General features: G+C 53.4%; 1 protein-coding gene across 5 annotated transcripts in view; it reads right to left on the bottom strand.

Moving 5' to 3' along the window:
- Prdm16 (PR/SET domain 16) overlaps positions 1–20,072 on the bottom strand; it is a 320,426-nt gene extending 300,354 nt beyond the window's left edge. For all 5 annotated transcript variants that reach the window (XM_029476235.2, XM_029476241.2, XM_029476236.2 and 2 more), the window contains exon 1: positions 19,501–20,072. In XM_029476235.2, coding sequence (XP_029332095.1) covers positions 19,501–19,537 — 37 coding nt within the window. In that variant the 5' untranslated portion in view covers positions 19,538–20,072. The remainder of the gene's footprint in view (positions 1–19,500) is intronic.
- Between the last annotated feature and the right edge of the window lie 87 nt (positions 20,073–20,159).

The following is a 20,159-nucleotide window of genomic DNA, read 5'->3' as shown; positions in this document are numbered from 1 at the left end:
TGCCCTGAATCTGGGGGACTTGAGGGGTGGGGAATTCACCGGGGACAACAGACGTTCAGTCACACACTTCAATGGTGTTACCTACCCCCGACCAAGCCACCAAGGAGCCCCACATCCACAGGAGTGCTTCTGTTCAAATGAGGAAGCCATCCCACAAAAAGGCCAACTGAACAAGATGCATTTTATGGACTAGAGACACTGTGGCAGGGTTTAATTTTTCCTCAACAAGAACACAACAGACTGCCATGCTGACGGGCATCCACCCCTCCAGGCATATGGCCTGGCATCTCTCAACAACAGCTTGATTCCAGCCCCAGGAAAGCAACTGTAGTGTCCGTCCATGGCTTCAGTGCTGAGTAGGGTCCACGCTCAGGCTTGGCAAGGCTTAACCAGGAACCAGCTAGCAGGTAGTTCCAGTGCTAACCAGAGTCCACTCCTCCTCTAGCCAGCCAGGCTTGCGAATTCCCTTGGCAAGTGGGTGGCTAGTGGCTGAGCAGGCCATTCCTAGGAGTACCCGAATTTCCAAGTATTTCCAGGAGAGGACTTGGGGTTCTGAATTAGAAAATGTATCAATCCCCTGTGAGTAGGGAAGAGGAGGAGGCAAGGCAGGGGAGGGGGTGGCCGCCACCTCTCTCCTCTTTCCTCTTCTCTCCTCTCTCCTCTCTCCCTCCTTTCTCCTCTATCTCTCCTCTCTCTCTTTCTCTCTCTCTCTCTCTCTCTCTCTCTCTCTCTCTCTCTCTCTCTCTCTCTCTCTCTCTCTCTCAGAGCTACAGAGCTGCCTGCTCCCCCCACTCCAACAGGACTTAGAAGGCAACAGAAAGGTACTACTGGCCTCAGCTTCCATGTTTTTCTCTGTCCTTTCTTACCCCGAAGAAGCACAGGAAGGGAAACCCCCTGGTACATTTCCCTTCCACATGCTGGGCTACCCCCCTCAGAGGGTCAAACACACAAAGAACACACAGGGTTGAGAAGCCTGCTGGGGTTTTCTGCTCTTGTGGGTTGCTCGGAGTCAGGCCCCTTTCTCTGACTTGGCACAGTGATGTGGAAAGGTGGTAGGGGTTCCTTACTGGTTTCGGGACAGAGCCCAGTGACTCAGGCCCCTTGCTCCTGCCTGAATTGAGCCTCCAGAGAACCCCACCTCTGCCTCCAGGAAGAGATTTCTCAACTCAAACTCCAGCACAGACTTGCTGTGCCATGGCTGAGGTCAAGTAACACAGCAGAGGGGGGGGAAAAGAACCGTAAAGCAGACAATACTGTTAGGGAGCAGAAGCTCATAGATCCCCACGCTGCAGGCTGGCTTTGGGAGGTGAGAGAGACATTACCAAACTGAATCAGAACAACAGAAAGAAGGGGGGGGGCAGGAAAGTATGAGGGCGGGGGAAGGAAAGTAGGTATCCCAAGAAGGAATTCAGTCTAATCCTCAAACTGGAGGATATACCCAGACTACAGCAATGCATAGGACTTCTGGGGGGGGGGGGAATGATTTACCCATAACCAGAGACTTTTCCAAGGGCATCTGAAGGTCACTCGATAAATAAACAAGCAAGCAAACCAAATAAACGGTTACACAATCAAAAGATGGCTTCTGGAAAAGGTGGCAACCACCACTGAGCATTTCATATGATGCTTAGAAATGTTAAGCTTACAATGTTCAAGAAACCGGGCTTATTGCCAGGTGGTGGTGGTGCACGCCTTTAATCCCAGCACTTGGGAGGCAGAGGCAGGCAGATTTCTGAGTTCGAGGCCAGCCTGGTCTACAAAGTGAGTTCCAGAACAGTCAGGGCTATACAGAGAAACCCCATCTCAAACAAACAAACAAACAAACAAAAAAACCCAAACAAACAAAAGAGAAACCGGGCTTACGGGTTGTTCGAGACTAAGGATCCACATAAGCACGCATGCGCACTCATACCCACACGCACATGCGTGCATACAAAGGAATCAAAACTGGTCATCTCTGACCTACAAACTGCCTCTCAGAAACCCCAGAAATGTGAATTTCCTCATCTGTGGTTGAGTTACCTGGGGAGCATTAGCAGAGTCCTATGACCTGACCCTAAGATGGGAAGTTGATTTCCAGGCCTGGCTCAACCGAGTGCCCTCTGCTGCCAGCCATCCACGCTCTCTTCACCTGCCTGGGCTCACAGTTCTAGGAGGGGCTGGCTGGCGAACACCCACCCAGAGTGCAAGATCATCCAACAAGAAACCAGAGCTTTCAAGATGAAGGACAGAAACGTTATCTGTATTTCAGGGGTAGTTTTTGCTTTCCCATACAAGCACACGGGTGCTGGCATGAGAACTACTTTGGATTTCAGATTTTCCTCTTCCTCCTTTAAAAGCCCCTGTCCCTGAAGATGAACGATGCTGTATCTATCTCGAAGAATTCCACTACTTAATAGCCTCGCTCCTGGAAATTTCGGGAAGGTTCCCACTCCCACCCCCACCCCCCATTTTTTGTGGAAATCTCCAAGGCTGACGTATTTCTACAGAGCTCTTGACTAATTAACAGCCATAACTCATAGAAATAAGGAAAACAAACACTGATGGATTGAGCCAAGAGTTATCCCCCAGTTTCAAAATAATTGAGTCACTGCATAAGAAACAGTGGTTGAAAAAAAAAACACTCAAAGGGTCCCAAAGTAGAGGACCAGGACCCTGAACTTGGGTTTATCAGGTGCCCACTTTGTACACAACACAGCCCTGAGAGACTTTCATTCATCCACAGCTGCCATTGCTGCGCATGCTCAGCTCAGGGAATGTTCTGGTAAAGAGGCAGGCGAGGAGGGAGGGAAGGGGGCCAGAGAAGTAAGCGTGCCCACAACCGCAGCTAGCTTAGAGTCTCCTGTGTAGACCGAAAATGCTCGACAGAAGCCAGGCTACTGTCCTGAATGGGAATGTCAGGGTTCCTCCCTTCATCATGGAACAGAGCTGGAGACAATGTGACCTTGGCCTTCAACAGCAACTGCAGGTGGGGACACGAGAGCCTAGGATCTGAACAGGTGACAGCAGATGGAGCTGCAGTAGGCCATGGCTGGGATAGCACAGGACCCTTTCTCAGGCAAGCATCTTGGGCATAATAAAGGCAAAGTAAGCCCAGCAGATACCAGGCTCCCACCTATCTTTCTGCCCTAGAGCAATGGAGCCTGATGTGTGAGCCAGAGGAGAAGGCCCCCTGTCACCTTCCACAGAGGTCACATGCCCTTCACCAGGTCGCCGGTGTCCATGCACTTGGTGAAGCACAGACACACAACCAGAAAGCAACACACCTGAGGCCGCAATGGGTGTGTGAGGCTCCGGTGGTCCTTGGAAGAAGGGATCTGACCCAAGACCTTCTGTCCCCTGCCCCCTCTCAGACCTCAAAGGTCAAGTCAGACAACTAGAGAGCACCTGCTGAATCTTCCTTCCATCATGGCTTCCAGGAGAAGAGCAAGCCCTTGACTTGAACAAGATGTTGACTGGAACCGCCTTGAGGCCAGCTCATGAGATGTATCACTCTTTGGGAAGACAGAGATTTGGGGGGCTCGTTTCCTGGGGTACATAGCTTAAAACAGGATGTGTCCAGATCGCAGCCACTGTGCCTGAGTCCCAAGCCTACACTGCATGCATGTATACTGTCAGCAATACTCTGAGAGCAGATGCTCTGTGGTCTGGAGGGTGGGGGGATCCCAGGAGTCCTCTACTGTGGTTTGTAGCCACTCTGAGTGTGAAAGCCATGCCTCTGTGGTATTCCCAGGTCCTGCTGGCAGTAAGATAAAGCTACTTTCTTAACTAAAGATGATTCCGGTCCAGGGAGGCCTGGTTACTGTATCTTTACTAGGCCCAGAGCACCTCTCAGCTTCTGAGAAAGCATGCAGGTGGCTCAGCAACACCTCTCTTCCTGAGGATCCAGTGCACAAGCATGTCCAGCTAGATCAGATGGGTCCTGAGTACCAGCCTTGTGGGGGTTCCATATGCCTTAAGCTAACCCCTGACAAATATGGAGGGATAAAGAACAGGGGAAGATGTGTACCAACTCCCCGGAACAGCTCCTGAAGCCTGATGGGCCAAGACCCATAAGCCCCCTCTCCACTCAGCATCCTTGACCCAGGACCCCTCAGGCTTCCCAACCCCAGTTTAAGAATAGGCCCACTCTGGCCACAGTGTTCACCCTCCACCAAGCCCAGCTCAAATGCTCCAGGAGAGGTCCGAGGCAGTGATCACATGAAGTTCTGCTGGAGGGCAGGTGTGTGTGTGTGTGTGTGTGTGTGTGTGTGTGTGTGTGTGTGTGTGTCTGGATCTCTTTTCTACCCATTTTTTTTTTCAGGTGGCAAGAGCCTTGGGTAGAGGCAGATGTGGCTTCAAATCAAATTCCCAAGAGCAAGTGCAGAGTGGTTGGTGCCTCCCTGGCTCAAATGTCCTGGGACAGTGGCCTCCGTTCTGGGGCTGCACCTCAGGTTTCGGAGACAGAGCAGCCACAGAAAGCAGCCTGCTTTATCGGCAGCCTGCACAGCTCTCCATTGCCATGGCCCCTCACCCTGGCATTCCGTGCCTCCCAGGGGGGGCAGATAATCCCACAAAGGGCCTCGTGCCAGAGTCTGGACACTAGAAAGTGCTTTCTCTAGCCGCGAGTCTTTGGGTTTGCTGGAATCTTCTTACTGAGCCCCAGGGTTCAGATCGAATATCCCTTTGAAAGGGTCAGAGGCAACCCCGGTGCTCTGCTTGGTCTGTCTGACACCAGATCTAGCGGTCTATGATTGAGGAGGACAGCCCCCCTCGACAAACCAGCCCCCGCAAGACCGTGGTCCCTGTAATGAGAGGAGGAGAAAAGGAGGGAAAGGCCCGTATCATGTCCCAACAAATGCCAACACCTTCTCCCTCAGGTAGCTCCTCTTGCTCTGCCTACAGCCTAGGGGGTATAGAGACCCTGGGAATGGCTGACCCTCCCTGAACAATAACCCTGTACATTTGACAGAATGGTCTCCCGTGTCAGGTTCACACCATTGTGTCTCTGTAAGGTACTCTGAGCATTATGTGCATGGCTGTGCCTTGCATGCATCACAGTAGTGAATGCATGTGCTGGCATGTGCCTCACATGTACAAGCATTCACAAGTGTGCACAAGTGTGAACACAAACTGACTGCCAAGGAGATAGTAAGCCTGACACATGACACAAGCCCAGGAGGGAGACTGGAGGGGACAGAGGCAACATCAGCAAAACATACCTCCTGAGCCCTTGGAACACAGATGACAAGTGACCCCTGAAGGAAAGATGCAGGCCTAGAGCCCTGGGCCCTGCTCCTCCTCGCAGAGATGCTAAAGGCCACCTCCTTTCTGACTCAGTGGCATCTGCCCTGGTACCGGGTGTCCCCGAGAAACTGCTGTACCTCAGCAAAAGGCTGACATGGTACCCATGGTCTTCTGTGGAAGCATGAAGAACCTTGTCTGGGATGGATCCCAATCCAACAGTGATGTCTTTCCTGCAAGCCCCACACCCATGCCAACTGTCCACAGCACGAATGGTGGCCTTCCAAGGTCTCCTTCCATGCCAGAGCTGAGCAACGGAGACAGGACATTGGGTTTCTAAGCATCAGCCAGCAGAGCAGCCTTCATGGGATGGTTCCAGAGACTCTGTGTCTTTGTTCTTTGAATTCTACTCACCAAGTGCTCTTGCACATATGTGTTAGCATGGATGTGAAATTCAGGGAGGTACCCCAATTCTGTATACCCACACGCATACACATATACAGAGTCACACAGTCACACAGTCACACACATTCACTCACACACAGACACACACAAATACACAGACACACACCAACACACACTCACACAGTCATACACTCATGCTGTCACACAAATACACACTCACACACACACACAAACACACACACAGTCACATACTCACACAGTCAAACACACAAAGTCACATACTCACACAAACACTCATACGCAGTCACACACACAGTCATACACATACACACTCTCACACAAAAACTCTCAGACACACTCTCTCACACACACAAACTCACAGTCAGACACATACATTCACAGTCTCATATACACACAGGCACACACACATACACACACACACACACCTCCCCTTAGCCAAAGAGTGTTCCAGAAAGCCGAAATAGCTACTAAAAATGACAACCTGGCGCCCGAGGACAAGCACTGATCAAGTGTTCTGGCCATTACCACAGCAGGCAGGGCCTAGCCAGGCTCTGTCTGAGCCAAGTGCTATGCAGGCCTCTGCAGCCTCTTCCATGGTTCCTCTGTATTGTTCAGATAGGTCATACCCCAGGCAGAGATGAGCATCTGCCCCTAGGGAAGAAGAAAGAAGAGGATACGAACTTCACTTCTATGGAGTACTGGGGTACCAGCTCATTCACACACACCTTCTGCCCTCGTGCCTCTTGATGCTGGAGGAAGGGCAGAGATGGTGAGCCTGAGCCTTCACACACTGGTAAAGGTAAGGAACCCTGGCTATGCCCTGCTGCCTAGAGACACCAGCTCAAAGCCCTGGGGAAGGAGAAATTCCCATTGACTTAGAGCCTTTCACTATATTCTGTCTGACCCAGCAGGGGAGGCAGAACACCCAGGTGCTGACCTACAGGGCTGAGGGCCCTGGGGCTGTGGTTAGTATTTTCCAGCTAAGCAGTAACTAAGATGAAAAGTGAATTCTTGGGGCTCTGTCTCTAGCAGTCAAACCCAGCCTCTGCCCAGAGCCTGCTTGGGAGCCATAGTTGAGGATCTATCTCCCTAAGTTCTCAGCAAGTGCACAGAGCTTCTGGCCTAAGGGCCTGTCCAGATGGAGAAGGGTAGCCGCTGACCCAGTCCTGAGGGGCATCCATTAGATCCCAAATGTCACAGAGAATAGAACATAGCTTCTTGGAGGTGGGCAGAGCTGCTGAGCCTCTATGGCTACCATCACCTGACTACATGGGAACTATTCAATCATACCAGGGCCCAAAGGCCGGCCTGCTACCTGTCAATCTAGTTCTCACTGGAGGGTCCAAGGTCAACCAAGATGGTGGCCCCCTGGGTTAAGTTCAGAAAGTAAAGGCCAGGGACCATCAGTGAGTCTGGAGGTGGTGGATTCAACACAGAGGTGTCACTGGAACAGCAGATGGTATATAAGTCGGGGGTGACATGCATAGGGCTCTTCCCCATGCCTGGCAGGTGCCAAGGCTTGGCTCCTTCCCTGGGTCTGGCCTTCCTGGCCCTGGAGCCATCTGGTAAGACATGACACGAGAGTGCTTAGTGTTAAGTTGTGCTTCTACACATTTAGTATCGGGTCGAAGGCAGAAGGGGGCAAGCTGACCTGGCTGGCCTCCAAGTGCCCTTCTCTGTACCTGAAACACTCTACAACCACTCCCTAGTGACCATCACAGGATCAGGGTGCTGGAGACTCAGTTGGTCTGCTATGGCCACCACAGCCCTGTTGGGATTGTACCTGGCTACTCCTTCTTCCCATAGATGGGGACTGCTATGTCTACATCCCTTCCCAACCTCCAGTACAGGTAAGACCACACACCTATCCAGATCCCAGGAGAGGCAGCCCAGGGGTATCTGGTGGTCCAGGGAGGGCAACTCTCCAGAACAGCAAGACCAGCCTCCTCCCCTCCTCCCCTCCTCCCCTCCTCCCCTCCTCCCCTCCTCCCCTCCTCCCCTCCTCCCCTCCTCCCCTCCTCCCCAGCTCCCATTCCTCTTTGAATGAGGGTAGTCTGTCAAGATGGAGGGAACCTAAAACCTTGGGCACCAAGAGCTATGGGACAAGAGAGAAAGGTTCCCCATGGATGCTGCGGATGCCAGGAACCAAGTGCTGCTGGGGGGCGGAGGGGGTGTGCTGAACTTGAGGCTACTGCCCGCCATCATTAGCAGATGGGATTCAATTCCAGGCTGCTGCTTTCAGGGGCTTTACCTAACCTTTGGGAAGGTAAGATTAACACCTCAGGATGGAGGGAAAGTTAAAACTCAGGGCCTCTGCTTTGCAATTCTGATTCCCAGTCCTGAAACTGGAGAGTGCCTCCTGGGGCTATCTGCCCAGGCTCCTGAGCACTTACTTTCCACAGTTTATAGAACTTTCATCTTAAGGGCACTCAGCCAAATGTGCAGCCACCAAACTGCCCCTCCACGGTGCACTCTCATATACATGACTGAAAAAGTCTCGAGCATCAGGGAATCAATGCTCCAGATTTCGCCCGGGGATGCCTGGCTCCCACGGGTTCCACGGGGACATTAAAAATCTTCCACCCGTCACGCCGTCTTCCCCATCGACACCTGCCTGGAAGAAGCCATCTAGCGTGCACCTCTGCACCAGATCCAAGCCAAGTCAGCCTTGCCAGAGCAGCTGGCTGTGCAGACACCCGTCTGTATTCAAGCTGCAGGAGTAGGAGTGGGCCCTCGGGATTTTCACAAAATGGACGGTGGCAGCATCAATGCCACAAGGAACTCTGAGCAGTCTGAGGACGCCACCCAGCACAGCAACACAGCCATTACGTTCTAAGCCATGCCGCCCAAGGAAACTGATCTGCCTCCGATAGTGTCTCCTCCCGCTAACGTGATAGGTAAATAATTAGCTGCATCGTCGAGTTGTTTCATAAAATGAAAGGGCATTGGGGAAGGTTGAGATAGAAAGGCCGATCAAGAAGACCAGGGCCAGCTGTAAATCGCCCCCCCCCCGCCCCCGTGCCTTATGACACCATTTGTGTTCTGTCAGTCACTGGCTTATGTTCAGTCTGAGCTGGGAACTGAATACCCTATTCAAAGGGGTACTCACACGGCATGTTATTGCAATTTAATATTTTCACACAGAGACACGTCATTATCTCGCAACCCGACACCGGCAGCATAATTCTGTAATTTTTCAAGAGGCCTAATTTTTCTCAATGTGAGCACCAGAGGCCCAGGATTGTCTAAACAGCCCCATCTCCTCTTCGTTTCACCTCAGGCCTGCAGATATGCAGAAAGATATTCACTCACAGATCTCTGAAGCCTCTCTTCTCCCAAAGCGACAGCCAAGCAGTTCCAGGCAGGCCTGGTACCAGCTGCTGACTGTAACTGTCTCCACACCTTGCAAACCCAGAGGCACAGGGTCCCCCAAAACTAAGTGGGCAGGGAAGCCTGTGATTCCTCTGATATACTGAACTGCAGTATAAATCTCATTTAACAGCGGATCCTCCCCTGCACATCAGTGTGTGTGTGTGTGTGTGTGTGTGTGTGTGTGTGTGAGAGAGAGAGAGAGAGAGAGAGAGAGAGAGAGAGACATGCCACACACATGTACCCCCCCTGATGTGACAACATGCTGTACGGAGACAGATCATGAAGGATCCACTTTAGGGGCCACTTTTCCCCCAGTACTGTTGACTCTGGCCAGCAGGACACTCTGGCATTCTGGTACTTCAGGAATGTGTCAGCACTTCCAGGAATAAGAGCCAGGGAGAGATCTGGAAGAAAGGCCAGAAATTTCCTAGGGGGCCACTGACTCAGACATGCAGGTGGCAAAGAGAATGGTGTGGTACTCCCCCTATCCAGCAAGCAGTCCCTCTTTCTGCTGGCTGCTGCCACCTGAAGCCACACTACTCTGCTTAAATCAGTAGATACTCTTAGGTGTCCACAAGGGACCCAGGGACCTGTAGGAAGCATGCTGATTTCCTGCACGGTGGCAACCCAGGAACCCCACTGCTGACCCTGGGGGTGACCCAGCAGAGTGGCCAGTGTGCTAGAGGGCAGGCCTAGTCCCTTCCTAATGTGGCCTGGGATGCCATCAAGCCAGCATACACCGGAGATGTCAATTCTGAGCCCAGTGCAGGACCCCATCACATGGCTTTTCCTCCATGTAGGGTTTTGATGGAGACTCCGGGAAGGGAGGAGGCAATGGGGTGCCCGAGATTAATGCCCAGGCTTTCTGAGGCAGTTCTGTATCTTCCTCTTTGCCCCAGGACAGCGTGGTCTCTCTGTGGTCACCACTCCGGCTCCTCCGGTGAGCGTAATTTTCAGTCTTTGTTTAAATGTTTTATGGACTGATGTGACTAGGCCTCTCTGAGGAGACTGTGGCCGCCCATTGGGCAGATATAAATGTCTGAGCCTTTTCAATTCATGCCCCTTTCCCTTGGAGACTTGGCTGCAAGGAGCAACCTGAATCTATTATGGAAATCCGTATTTTGGTGTAATATCGACTGTCAGCTTGTGAATATAGACACAGGATTAAACGGCATCGCAGGAAAAGAGTCCCAGTCACTTTCACGACCAATTCTTCATGCGCTGACCCAGTCTGCTCTCTGCTGAGATGCTGAGGCCCTGCTGCCCAGGGGCTAGAGAAGCACATTACAACAAAACCAGCCAGGTTCTCCAACAAACCTCCTTCCTTCCCTCTCTCTCTTTTTTCGGCTTTCCCAGTGTGAAGTACGGGCGGGGCCCAGGCATTTTCCACTAGCACAGGTCAAGGTCCACAAGACAGACAAGGTTAGGTTAGAAGGCTGTTGTTAGTCTGGCTCAGGCTTTCTCTCTGTCTGAGGAGACTGAACATAGAAGCATAAACCCCAAGGCAGTACCTGGCACAGGGTACCCAGAATAAAGGGCAATGTCTTTCTCTGAGTGAACTCCTGGACAGCACTCTGTGTGGAAGGTCCTCGAACCCCAGGTGAGCCAAGTCCAGAGCCCAGCTCAAAGGAGACACACAGACTTTGCACTGGACTTCTAAGAAAGGTGAACAGGAGCTTAGAGAGATGGAACCGCCAAAGCAAACCAGAGGCTGCCACCCCTGCAGAACCCGGGAGGCCTCTGATAAGGAAAGAGCTGGCAGATGCCAACAGCTGTTTCAGCCCCAAAGACAGATGTAATGTTGGAAAGCTTGTTTGGCTGAGAAGGAAAGGCAATGGGAGGAGGCAGGGGGATAAAGGGAGATAGCTTTGAACACAGTGAGCCCCTCTGCACACACAGGGTCCATGACAGGTCCAGGCACCTGTGCCTCTGAGTTGGAAAACCAAAGAAATAGAAAATAATCTTGTGTTGCATTTCAGGAGGTGGCTAACTGGGAGGAATCAGAACAGGATGGTCCTGGAATAGAAAGAGGCCCACAGCATGCACGACCTCACGATCGGATTTTATTCTCACTCACAGCTGTCCTAAGATGATGGTGGTCTATATTCTCTGCCTGACCTCAAAGTCTTCCAGGGTAGGAAGCTGAAGAATAGCAAAGCCATTTCCAAACAGGGAAGCTAGCACATATGTGTGCATGCATGTGTATGTGTGTAAATATATATTTATATTTCTGATTCCCTGTCAGATCTGAGTGATATCCTGATGCCCACAGGCCCCCACTCCTTTACAGAAGCAGTGGCCAAACAATACAGGATCCTTCAAGGTAGTCCTTCCTGGGTGACGCAAGGAGTTGAAGTGTTTGGGGCAGAGTCATACACATAAGATGCTGCAACGCTACACACAAGTTAAAACTGACTTTTTTTTTCCTCTAAGGCATTCTCACCTCTTACATGGCAAGTCCTAGCTGCAATGGGGCTCTGGATCCCAGAAAGACAGACAGTGCACACAGCACAGGAGAGCAGGGAAGCAAATCCCCAGCGTGCTCCCCCAAGCCTGTGCAGTGGGAACATGGGAAGCCAGACGAGGTCCACATGAAACCTCACGGGTAGCCTCCAGGGCTTCTTGGGCCAGGCTTCGATACTAGCACTGAGCATTCAGCTTTGTTACTCTTTCTAGAGCAGAGAAGTAGACAAAGCCACTCCTTTCTCAGCTCCACCATGTACCGACTGGAAAGCAAATTGCAGAATTGTAGGCACATGGAGGTCACTTCAGTAGGGGTTGTTCCCAGAACCAGGGGTCTGGGTAAACCAGCAACAGACACAGACCAGACACTCTGCCTGCCCTACCAGGGGACATAGAGATAGCTGTGTCTCCCCCCATATGCTCTACCCAATCCACCAATACTGACATTCATATAGAATATATCCCTCGACAGAGGGAGGAAAACAGTCTGTCTGGCTCCATCTCGATGCTTCAGGAGGCTGAGGAAAAGGAATGTAACATAGAGGAGACAGTCCCTGTAAAATTACCTATGGAATCCCCAAGGCCTGGAAAGCCTCACACCCCAGCACACCTCAGCACACCCCAGCACACCCCAGCAGCCCTGCTCCCTGATGTCCTACTCCATCACTTGATACTTTTTTTCTCCTGACAGTGTCTCACAGCACTGCCTGGGAAAAGAAAGGGACACCCACCACTCCAGGACTCACAGCTCTCCTGCCTATGCCCTAGGATGAAACTACTCCATGAAGCCAGTCTCTGTCACACAGAGTCACGTCCTTTGAGCCACTGCTGCGCTGGCTTCCACCCACCACCTCAGACAACCTGGACACACAACTCAGAAGCTAAAAGAAGCAAGAACCTCACGAGCCCCCCACACTCATCCACTACCCGCTTACTCCCTCCTAGACCCTCTGATTCTGCTCTGATGCAGAACAGGGAACCAGGGCCATCCATAACTCCTCCCAGCAACTGCAAACTCAGACTTTTCATACAGGCAATGTAGATCCAGGATCCAGCACACATATATGGAAGTGCACATACGCAAGTGCGCGCATGCGTACACACACACACACACACACACACACACACGGAGCACTGACCCAGAGGTAAGACCCGTTTTCTGATGCACGTATGTTTTCCACTGAACGGCATCACTCCCTCACCAAGTTTATTTGGCTACATCCTCATACTGCTCTGAGAAAGCCAGTGATCAAGAATTGTGCCTTGCTTGCTTTCCCAAACAGGAACCCAGTGTGAGCAGAGCAAGCCCTGCTTGCTGCACTCAGAAACAGGATGCAGACAGTTCTGCTCCCATACCTATAAAGGCCCTCACAGATGTGCACCAATTTTCCTTTCCACCTGAGCCAGAAGGCTGGATGAGCTAACCGCCCCCACGGAGTGCCCTCTGGCCGGCCGTACTGGCTTTCAGATAACTTTGTTCAGCACTCTGTGCTCTAAGATCTGGGTCTCCGGCCACAATGAAAAAGACCCCAGTTTTCATCAGGTTCCTTTAAACACAGACTCCACTGCCTTAGTTTTTGAGGGATGAGCACTTGGGGGTGGAAGCTGCAGGAGCCTAGATGTGTGAACGTGCACGGGGAAAGCACAGACCCGTATTTAGAGATGAAATATTCACTGGGACCGGCCATGTTTTAAAATGATTATAAATTATTTTAACAGTGCATTTGCAAAGGGTTATAAAAACAGCCATAATATATTTTTTTCCTTAGATTCTAGAATTACCAGTATGACAGCTAATGCAATAATGATTTGTTTCAAATGCCAGTGTTTAAGCTGCATAAAGCTGATTTCAGACATTTTTTCCAGTAGGCCACATTGTACTTAATGAAATTAAACACACCAATCGCATTTGTCCCCAGGGGACGAGGAACTGAACACACCACTGGTTTATTTTTTTATTAAAATAAATTGCAGCCGGCAAGATGGACTAATTGCATACAGAATTTAAAAAGAAACATTCCATTGATATAATTAAGCCAATTTTCACGGACAGAAATAGTTATAGTGGATATAAAATAAGCAAAGCCTTCACTTCACCAGAATCTGCCTTCCCTCCCCCCCCCCGTTTTTTTTTTTTTACACAAAATGTTAACTATTAAACAAATATGTATCTCAAGTGGCCAGCACTCCTATCTTCAGCTTGCTCATGGCATTCATTGTTCCTCTTTCTCGTGAGAGGCACCTCTAGAGAGTACAGGATCTGAGAACAGGGAGTGGTCAGAACAGGGAGAGACCACCCATCCCTTGCTTCAGGACCACTTGGGTAGAGGGCACTCTGGGCACAGGATGGTCACAGTGGCTCTGGCCATGAGGAACAATGGCCAATATCAGAGACGCTGCATAGACCTGCAGCTTGGGTCTACTGGGGAGCAGAAGCAGTATTGGCACTGCATCTCTCTAGTTTCCTGAGAAAGACAGGTGGATTTTTCCCTGATAGTTTGGGGATAGGGTAAGTAGGCAGCCCCACTTCTCTGTGTGAGGTTTTTGTACTTGTGCTTAGCAGAAGAGGGGAGGGGGTAGACAAGGCCCATTCCTGGTCAATACTGGCTACCTAGAATCTGCCCTTGGAGAGGGTACCCACAGCCAGAGGAGGAGAAGCTGTGTTATCATTTCCTGGAGGGGGAAGAGTCCAGCCCTGAGCAAATAGAATTCCAATCTGCAGACAAGTGGGGGATAAGCCAGACGGCTTAATTCACAGGTTATAATGCGTGGCATCTACCTGCCCTTTACGAATAGACCACGGTAAGTAAGCATTGGTCTTGAAATACTTTAACTCTGACACATTAAATTAATTAATTGATTAATTAATTAACTAAAACACTACAGAATTAACTATAGTCTGCAGTACCAGACCAAGAAACCCTGAAGGTCTTGAACTGGATTGCAACAGTATGAGTTACTGCAGCTGTCTAGGCTCTCTAACCTAACCGCTGGAGGAGGGGGTCTAAGGTTCCACACTCCTTCCTTCCCTTCCCTGGGCCAGTGGAGGGGATGCTGCCGGATGCTTCCAGATGCCGACCAGCAGCTAGTTCACACCTACCCAGGAGGGCAAAAGAACACCCAAAGGCACTTTGAGGGTCTCTTCCAAGGCTGCTGCCATACAGAATAGGGACAGAGCAACTCACAATGCAGGTTACCCTCCTCCTTGGTTTCTGGGATCACTTTCCCTTCCCAGGATGGGTAGGCACAACTGTGTGTACTCTGGAAATCCCAAGTTGGGGACAAGTAAAGGGACAGTACCTTGCACTGGGGATTTCTGGAACAGGTGGAGGGGTCTGGAAATTAGGGCAGGAACACCCAGGAAGCTAGAAGGTGGCCCCCAAGTAGAAAGGCACCTTCATTGCAGTAGCGTCCGGGTCACCGGGTCAGAGTCACAAGCTGATACAGTGTGGACATGTACTAACTATTGCGGCCCCATTGTTGTCTCTGACTTTGGGAAAGGAGCTGGGAGAAGCTGGGGGTCACCTAGGCAGGTGTCTGCCCAGGCTACCTTCAGCAAAGCAGAGAGAGAGAGAGAGAGAGAGAGACAGAGAGACAGAGAGAGACAGAGACAGAGACAGAGACAGAGAGAGACAGAGACAGAGAGAGAGAGACAGAGAGAGAGACAGAGAGAGAGAGACAGAGAGAGAGCAGAGAAACACACACACACAGAGAAACACACACACACAGAGAAACACAGAGAGAAACAGAGAAAAACAGACAGACACAGACAGAGACAGAGAAAGACAGAGAGAGACACAGACACACACACACAGAAACACTGACACAGAGACAGACAGAGTGGGGTGAGAGGGGGGGGGGAAGGGAGAGAGAGATTCCCTCCATCTTATGAAGTTCTTTCCTGAACTAGGAAGGTGCTATCAGTGTCCCCCATACCTTCTCAGGAGAGAGCTTCCGATCCTAAGGCTTGAAACTGGGTTTTGATTCAAACCCTGTTAAGTTGTATTTAATGCTATTTGAAATTTTTAAGCGAAATTACTGAAAAGATTTTTTTTTAAAATCCTGGATAATTTTGTTGAAACTCTTAATTATACATAACCTTAATTACCAGTACCAGGCCCCCTCCCCTCAAGGACCCCTAATTGCCTCCTAATTGAATAAAACAGAGGACTAATCACACCCCACAGAAACCCTGTGAGCAGTCACAGCTGAGGCAGTGCCGCCCTCTGGGGAGGGAGCTCATGCCACCCTTAACCTAGCCTCTTGGTTCTCTGCCCCTAGCACTGCCCAGGTAGGGGTCTGGGAGTGTAGAAACTGCAGGACTAGGAGGGGCTAGGAGGTCTAACCTGCACCTGTTCTTCCCAGGCCTCCAGACTGCTAGAGAAGCAGGCACCAAGTCAGTGGATGGGTTTGAGACCCTGGGGCATAGCTGCCTTCCCCCAACCCACAGACCTATCCAACACCTGTCTACAAACTGGCTTTGGCAAGACACACACACACACACACACACACACACACACACACACACACACATGGCCAGGCCTCTGGTCCCTCTAACACCATTCACAGTGCAGAGCCTCAGGGCACTGGCCGACAGCCCTGCATTCCACCCCTCCACCAAGTGGGCTCCACCATTCGCCTAAAGCGGGCAAGACAATCAATTCCCGCCTACAGGTTCTTGCTGCCTTTGCAGCCCTCATCCTGTCCCAGAGAAAAAGATTGTCCCCTGCCCTGAGCTCTCACTTCCCTGGGGAGGACAGAAAGAGGACAAGAGCCAGCCAGCCTAGCCACCCCCCACCTGCACCCCTGCATGTCTCAACGGAAAAGAAAAAGACGCAGGCCTTAAGCAGGGCCTCCGATCCTTCACACTGCTTTAGCAATTGTTGGCAACACTCAATGTCCCACACCTAGGAGGGTGGGATGTGTGGTATTTGGGACCACCGGGTCTGTCACCTGAATAGAAATCAGGTCTCTAGGGTGGCTCTAGTGGGGATCCTAGCTGTGCTGTGTAGTTCCTGATGGTAGGAAGAGCAGCAGCACCAACCAAGCCTCCAACTGCCCACCTGGCTCATACCAGTGTTGGAACAATACGCTATTGTTAAATTTTTCGTTTTTAAATGTGGGGTCAAGACAGCCTCAGGTCCTTACTGGCCAGCACTGGCCCAGGTTGAGTAAGGGGACCCCTGATCTGAACCATCTTCACTTTGCCCAGGCTCAGGCTTAGCTAAGCTTCCCACCAACTGAATCACAGTCCTCACTGGGGGTGCTTCAGAGATTTCTGTCCTTAGGAAGCTCAACAGAAGGATCTACTCTGGGCCCCTAATTCTACCAAAAGGGCCAACTGAAAGGTCCAGCTTGAACAAGCCATGCAGACAGAGGTCTGGAGTAAGAGCACCAGGAAATACAAACGAAATTATACTTCAAAATGCACACCCTGGGACAACCCCACACTCAAGCCCTGTGTCCTGCCATTACATCCATTGACCCATCTGTCCTTCTGTCCTCAGGACATCTCAGTCACAGCTCAGGGGCCCGAGTAGTATGAGGACAGAACAAAACCCTGAACCACCATGACCTTGCTCCTTCTTCTATCCCCTGACCCTGTCAGCCAGTCTAGGAGGTTTCTGGGCTGGCTGCTGAGTGTCTGCTGATCACTCTTGCTTTAGGTAATTGAGTCAGGTTCCCAGGAGCCTTCCACAGCCGCTTAAAATGCCGCCTAATGAAATAAGAAAGTCTTCGGTAAGCCCTGGGCCGTCTTCCATCCTGAGCCGCCTCGCCCATCTTCTTGAAGGGGTTTTGGTAGTAGCAGTAACAGTCACACAGCCTGAAACCGGGTCTCCAGGTTGACACTCAAGTGGAGACTTTGGGTCTGTCGGGCAAGCTCCTGTGGGTTGTTTCCAAGAATGCCCTGAACTGTGGGCTCCCACCGGTTGTGTCCTTCGGTTGGTTCTTGGCCTCCAAGAGAAGGCCTCAAGATCGTTGCTGGACGCCTGTTCTGGCCCTACATAGGGCCGGAGCCAAGTGACCTTCCCCACCTGGTGGAGGGAGAGCAGGAGGCCCAGTAGGGCGCCGAGCGGGTGTGAGCCGCTGGGAAGTTTCCGGGGCCGCGCTGGGTGCGCTGAGCCAGTCTCTCGCTTGCAGCGAAGGCGGCGGCAACAAAAAGAGCGCAGTCACTTTACTTCTCTCTCCTTCAAGCTTTGGGTCTTTCCTCGGCGAGAACCTGACCATCCAACCTGCAGCCAGGGGGTCGAGACTCCCAAAGGCTCACGGTGCACACCGGACTCTAACAGTACACTGCACACCCGTTCCGTGCATCGCGGAGAGTCACCCAACACGCACACAACCCCTTCGCATCCGCTGGGAACCTACTGGCACTGTTCGCACCAAGAGGGGTCAGAGGTCATGGGTGGCCCAGAAGGCCGAGGTCAAGGGCAGCTGGCCAGGGAGCTCGGCAGGAAAGGGGCTCTTAACCGAGGGGCCACGAACTCCAACGGCGGAGCTCAGGGAAGGTTGGCGGAGGCTGGAAGTTGCTTTTCCCTGCAGAGTGGGCGCGCGGCCTAAGACAGCCGGGCCGCCGTGGGGCCAAGTTCCGTAGGGTCCGGAGCTCAAAGTGCCTGTCTTTTTCGGAAAACTATCGCGGATCCCACACCCGCTCGCTGGACTCACGCTCTTTAAGAGTTCGGCTCTGGAAGCCCCGAGGCAGGGCCAGGCAGGATCCTGCCCCGGAGGCGCAGACCGAACGGCCTGGTGATCAGGCAGGGACCTGGAGCTGGCCCGTGGTAGAGGAGGGGGCGGCGGGGGCGAGCGACTCGGATCCTCTCCGCACAGCGCTCAACGCTTCGCTGGAGCCGGACCGTGGCCCGAGCTGTTCGAGCCGCGCTTCCCCCGGCCGCCCTGCGGCGGGTCCCCACCTGCTGGCTGCAAGGGACGAAGCCCCGGGCCCGACTCCTGCGGATGGCGCCGGCACTGGGACGGGAGGGCAAGCTGGGCGGCTGCGAGACACGGTGGCCATAGTGCGGACGGCAGGAGCCGGCCGGCTGCGGTGGGGACCAGCCCGCTGCTGGCTGAGCGCACAGCCCCAGGCACGGCTCGAGGCGGAGCGAAAGAGAAAGTAAGCCCCGGGCCCGGGTAGCCTCGCCGGGGCATTGGTCCCTCTGGGGCTCGCGGGTGCCGGGGACAGCGTGTGCGAGAGGGTCGGAGCGAGGCCAAGCGAGGCAGGGCGGCGGGTAGCAAAGCGGCCAGTGAGGACCCCGCTGCCGGAGGTGCCGGAGGCGCCGGCACCGGGCGGCCCGAGCGAATCGCGAGGATCACAGAGGAGCGCCAGCCACCACGCGGGGCACCACTTGGGAATAAACTTCAAGAGCACAGTTTCGAGCGCAGGAAAAAGTCTCCATGTTGCTTCCCCGGCGGCTGCGGCCGTCCTGCCCTTGCTCCCGGGGAGCCGGGTGGGCGCCGGCCCGCGCCCCCTCCTCCGCCCCCTCCCCGGCTCAGGGTCTCCCTCCTCTGAGCCCGGCTGGCGGACGCCAAAGGCGGTGCTCTAGCGCCCACTATTTCAAAAGCCCGGAATATGATTTGACCAGGACTGAGAGCCACTCGGAGAGAGAGAGGGAGAGAGCGAGCGAGAGGAAAAGTTACTCTCCCCTTTCGTCAACTTTTCGCTAACTTTCGCTTTTCTCGCTCCTCCACCCCCGGCCCTCCCCCTCCGCCCCCCTCCCCGGCCCCCACCGCGCGCCTCGGGTTCCCGGGCCCGAGCGCCTGACACTGTGGGGGGGAGGGGGTTCTGCGGGGAGGGGGCCGGCGCCTTCGGGGAGCGCGCGGCCCGGGCGCCCCAAGCCTCCGCGCCGAGCCCGGCCGCCCCGGAGCGCGGGAGGCGGAGCAGCCCCCGGACCGCGCGGTCGACCGGGGGCCGGAGCCGCGGGCGCGCCGACCGCGCCCCGACGCGCACCCCTGGCCAGGGTACCCCGGCCCCGCGGCCCGGGCCCGGCGACGCCGCGCGGTCGAGCGCGGGAGACTTACTTTTGGCTAGCTTCCTCGCCCTAGCCTTGGATCGCATGGTGTCGGCTCGCGGAATCTCTCTCCTCCTCCTTGAGCCCAGAAGCAGCTACACACTATCTTCATCTCCCTAGCATTGTCAGTTTGGACACCTTCGCACATGCGCACAGAGCACTCAATCTGACACCCCTCGCCGGGGCCAAAAAAACTTTGCAATGTGTTCATCATCCTCTTCGTCGCGCCGCCGCCGCCGCCGCCTCGGCGCGGGATTGGGGGGCTCTCCGAGGCCTTCTCGGTCTTCACCTCACTTCTCTCTCTCCCCCCTCCCCCCCCTTTTCAGCGCAGCTCGGAACTGGCCCTTTAAGAAAACATTCCTTGCTCGTCGCTCCCGCCCGGGGCCCGCACCCTGGACACTTTAAAAGGACCCAGGTAGCCCTGGAGGCGAGGTGACCGTCCCCCCGCCCTGGCCCTGCGCTGCGCAGCGCTGTGGCTCCTGCCCAAGCCGGGCCTTAGAGAAGATTGGCCCGCAGCGAGTTTCTGCGCGACTTCCTCGGATCTCCCCGCAAACGCGCTGATAGTTCGGACGCGGGTCCGGGCTGCTTTTGCTGCGTTTTATTGCATTTTATTACTAATTAAAAAGCTTTCGTTCGCCGTCGCCCCAGAGCGCTCTCCTCCCGAACTCC

The sequence above is a fragment of the Mus caroli genome, unplaced genomic scaffold (assembly GCF_978045245.1).
Source record: "Mus caroli unplaced genomic scaffold, Mus_caroli_1 scaffold_6, whole genome shotgun sequence".
Taxonomy (NCBI): domain Eukaryota; kingdom Metazoa; phylum Chordata; class Mammalia; order Rodentia; family Muridae; genus Mus; species Mus caroli.
This window is presented reverse-complemented; position numbering and strand designations above follow the sequence as displayed.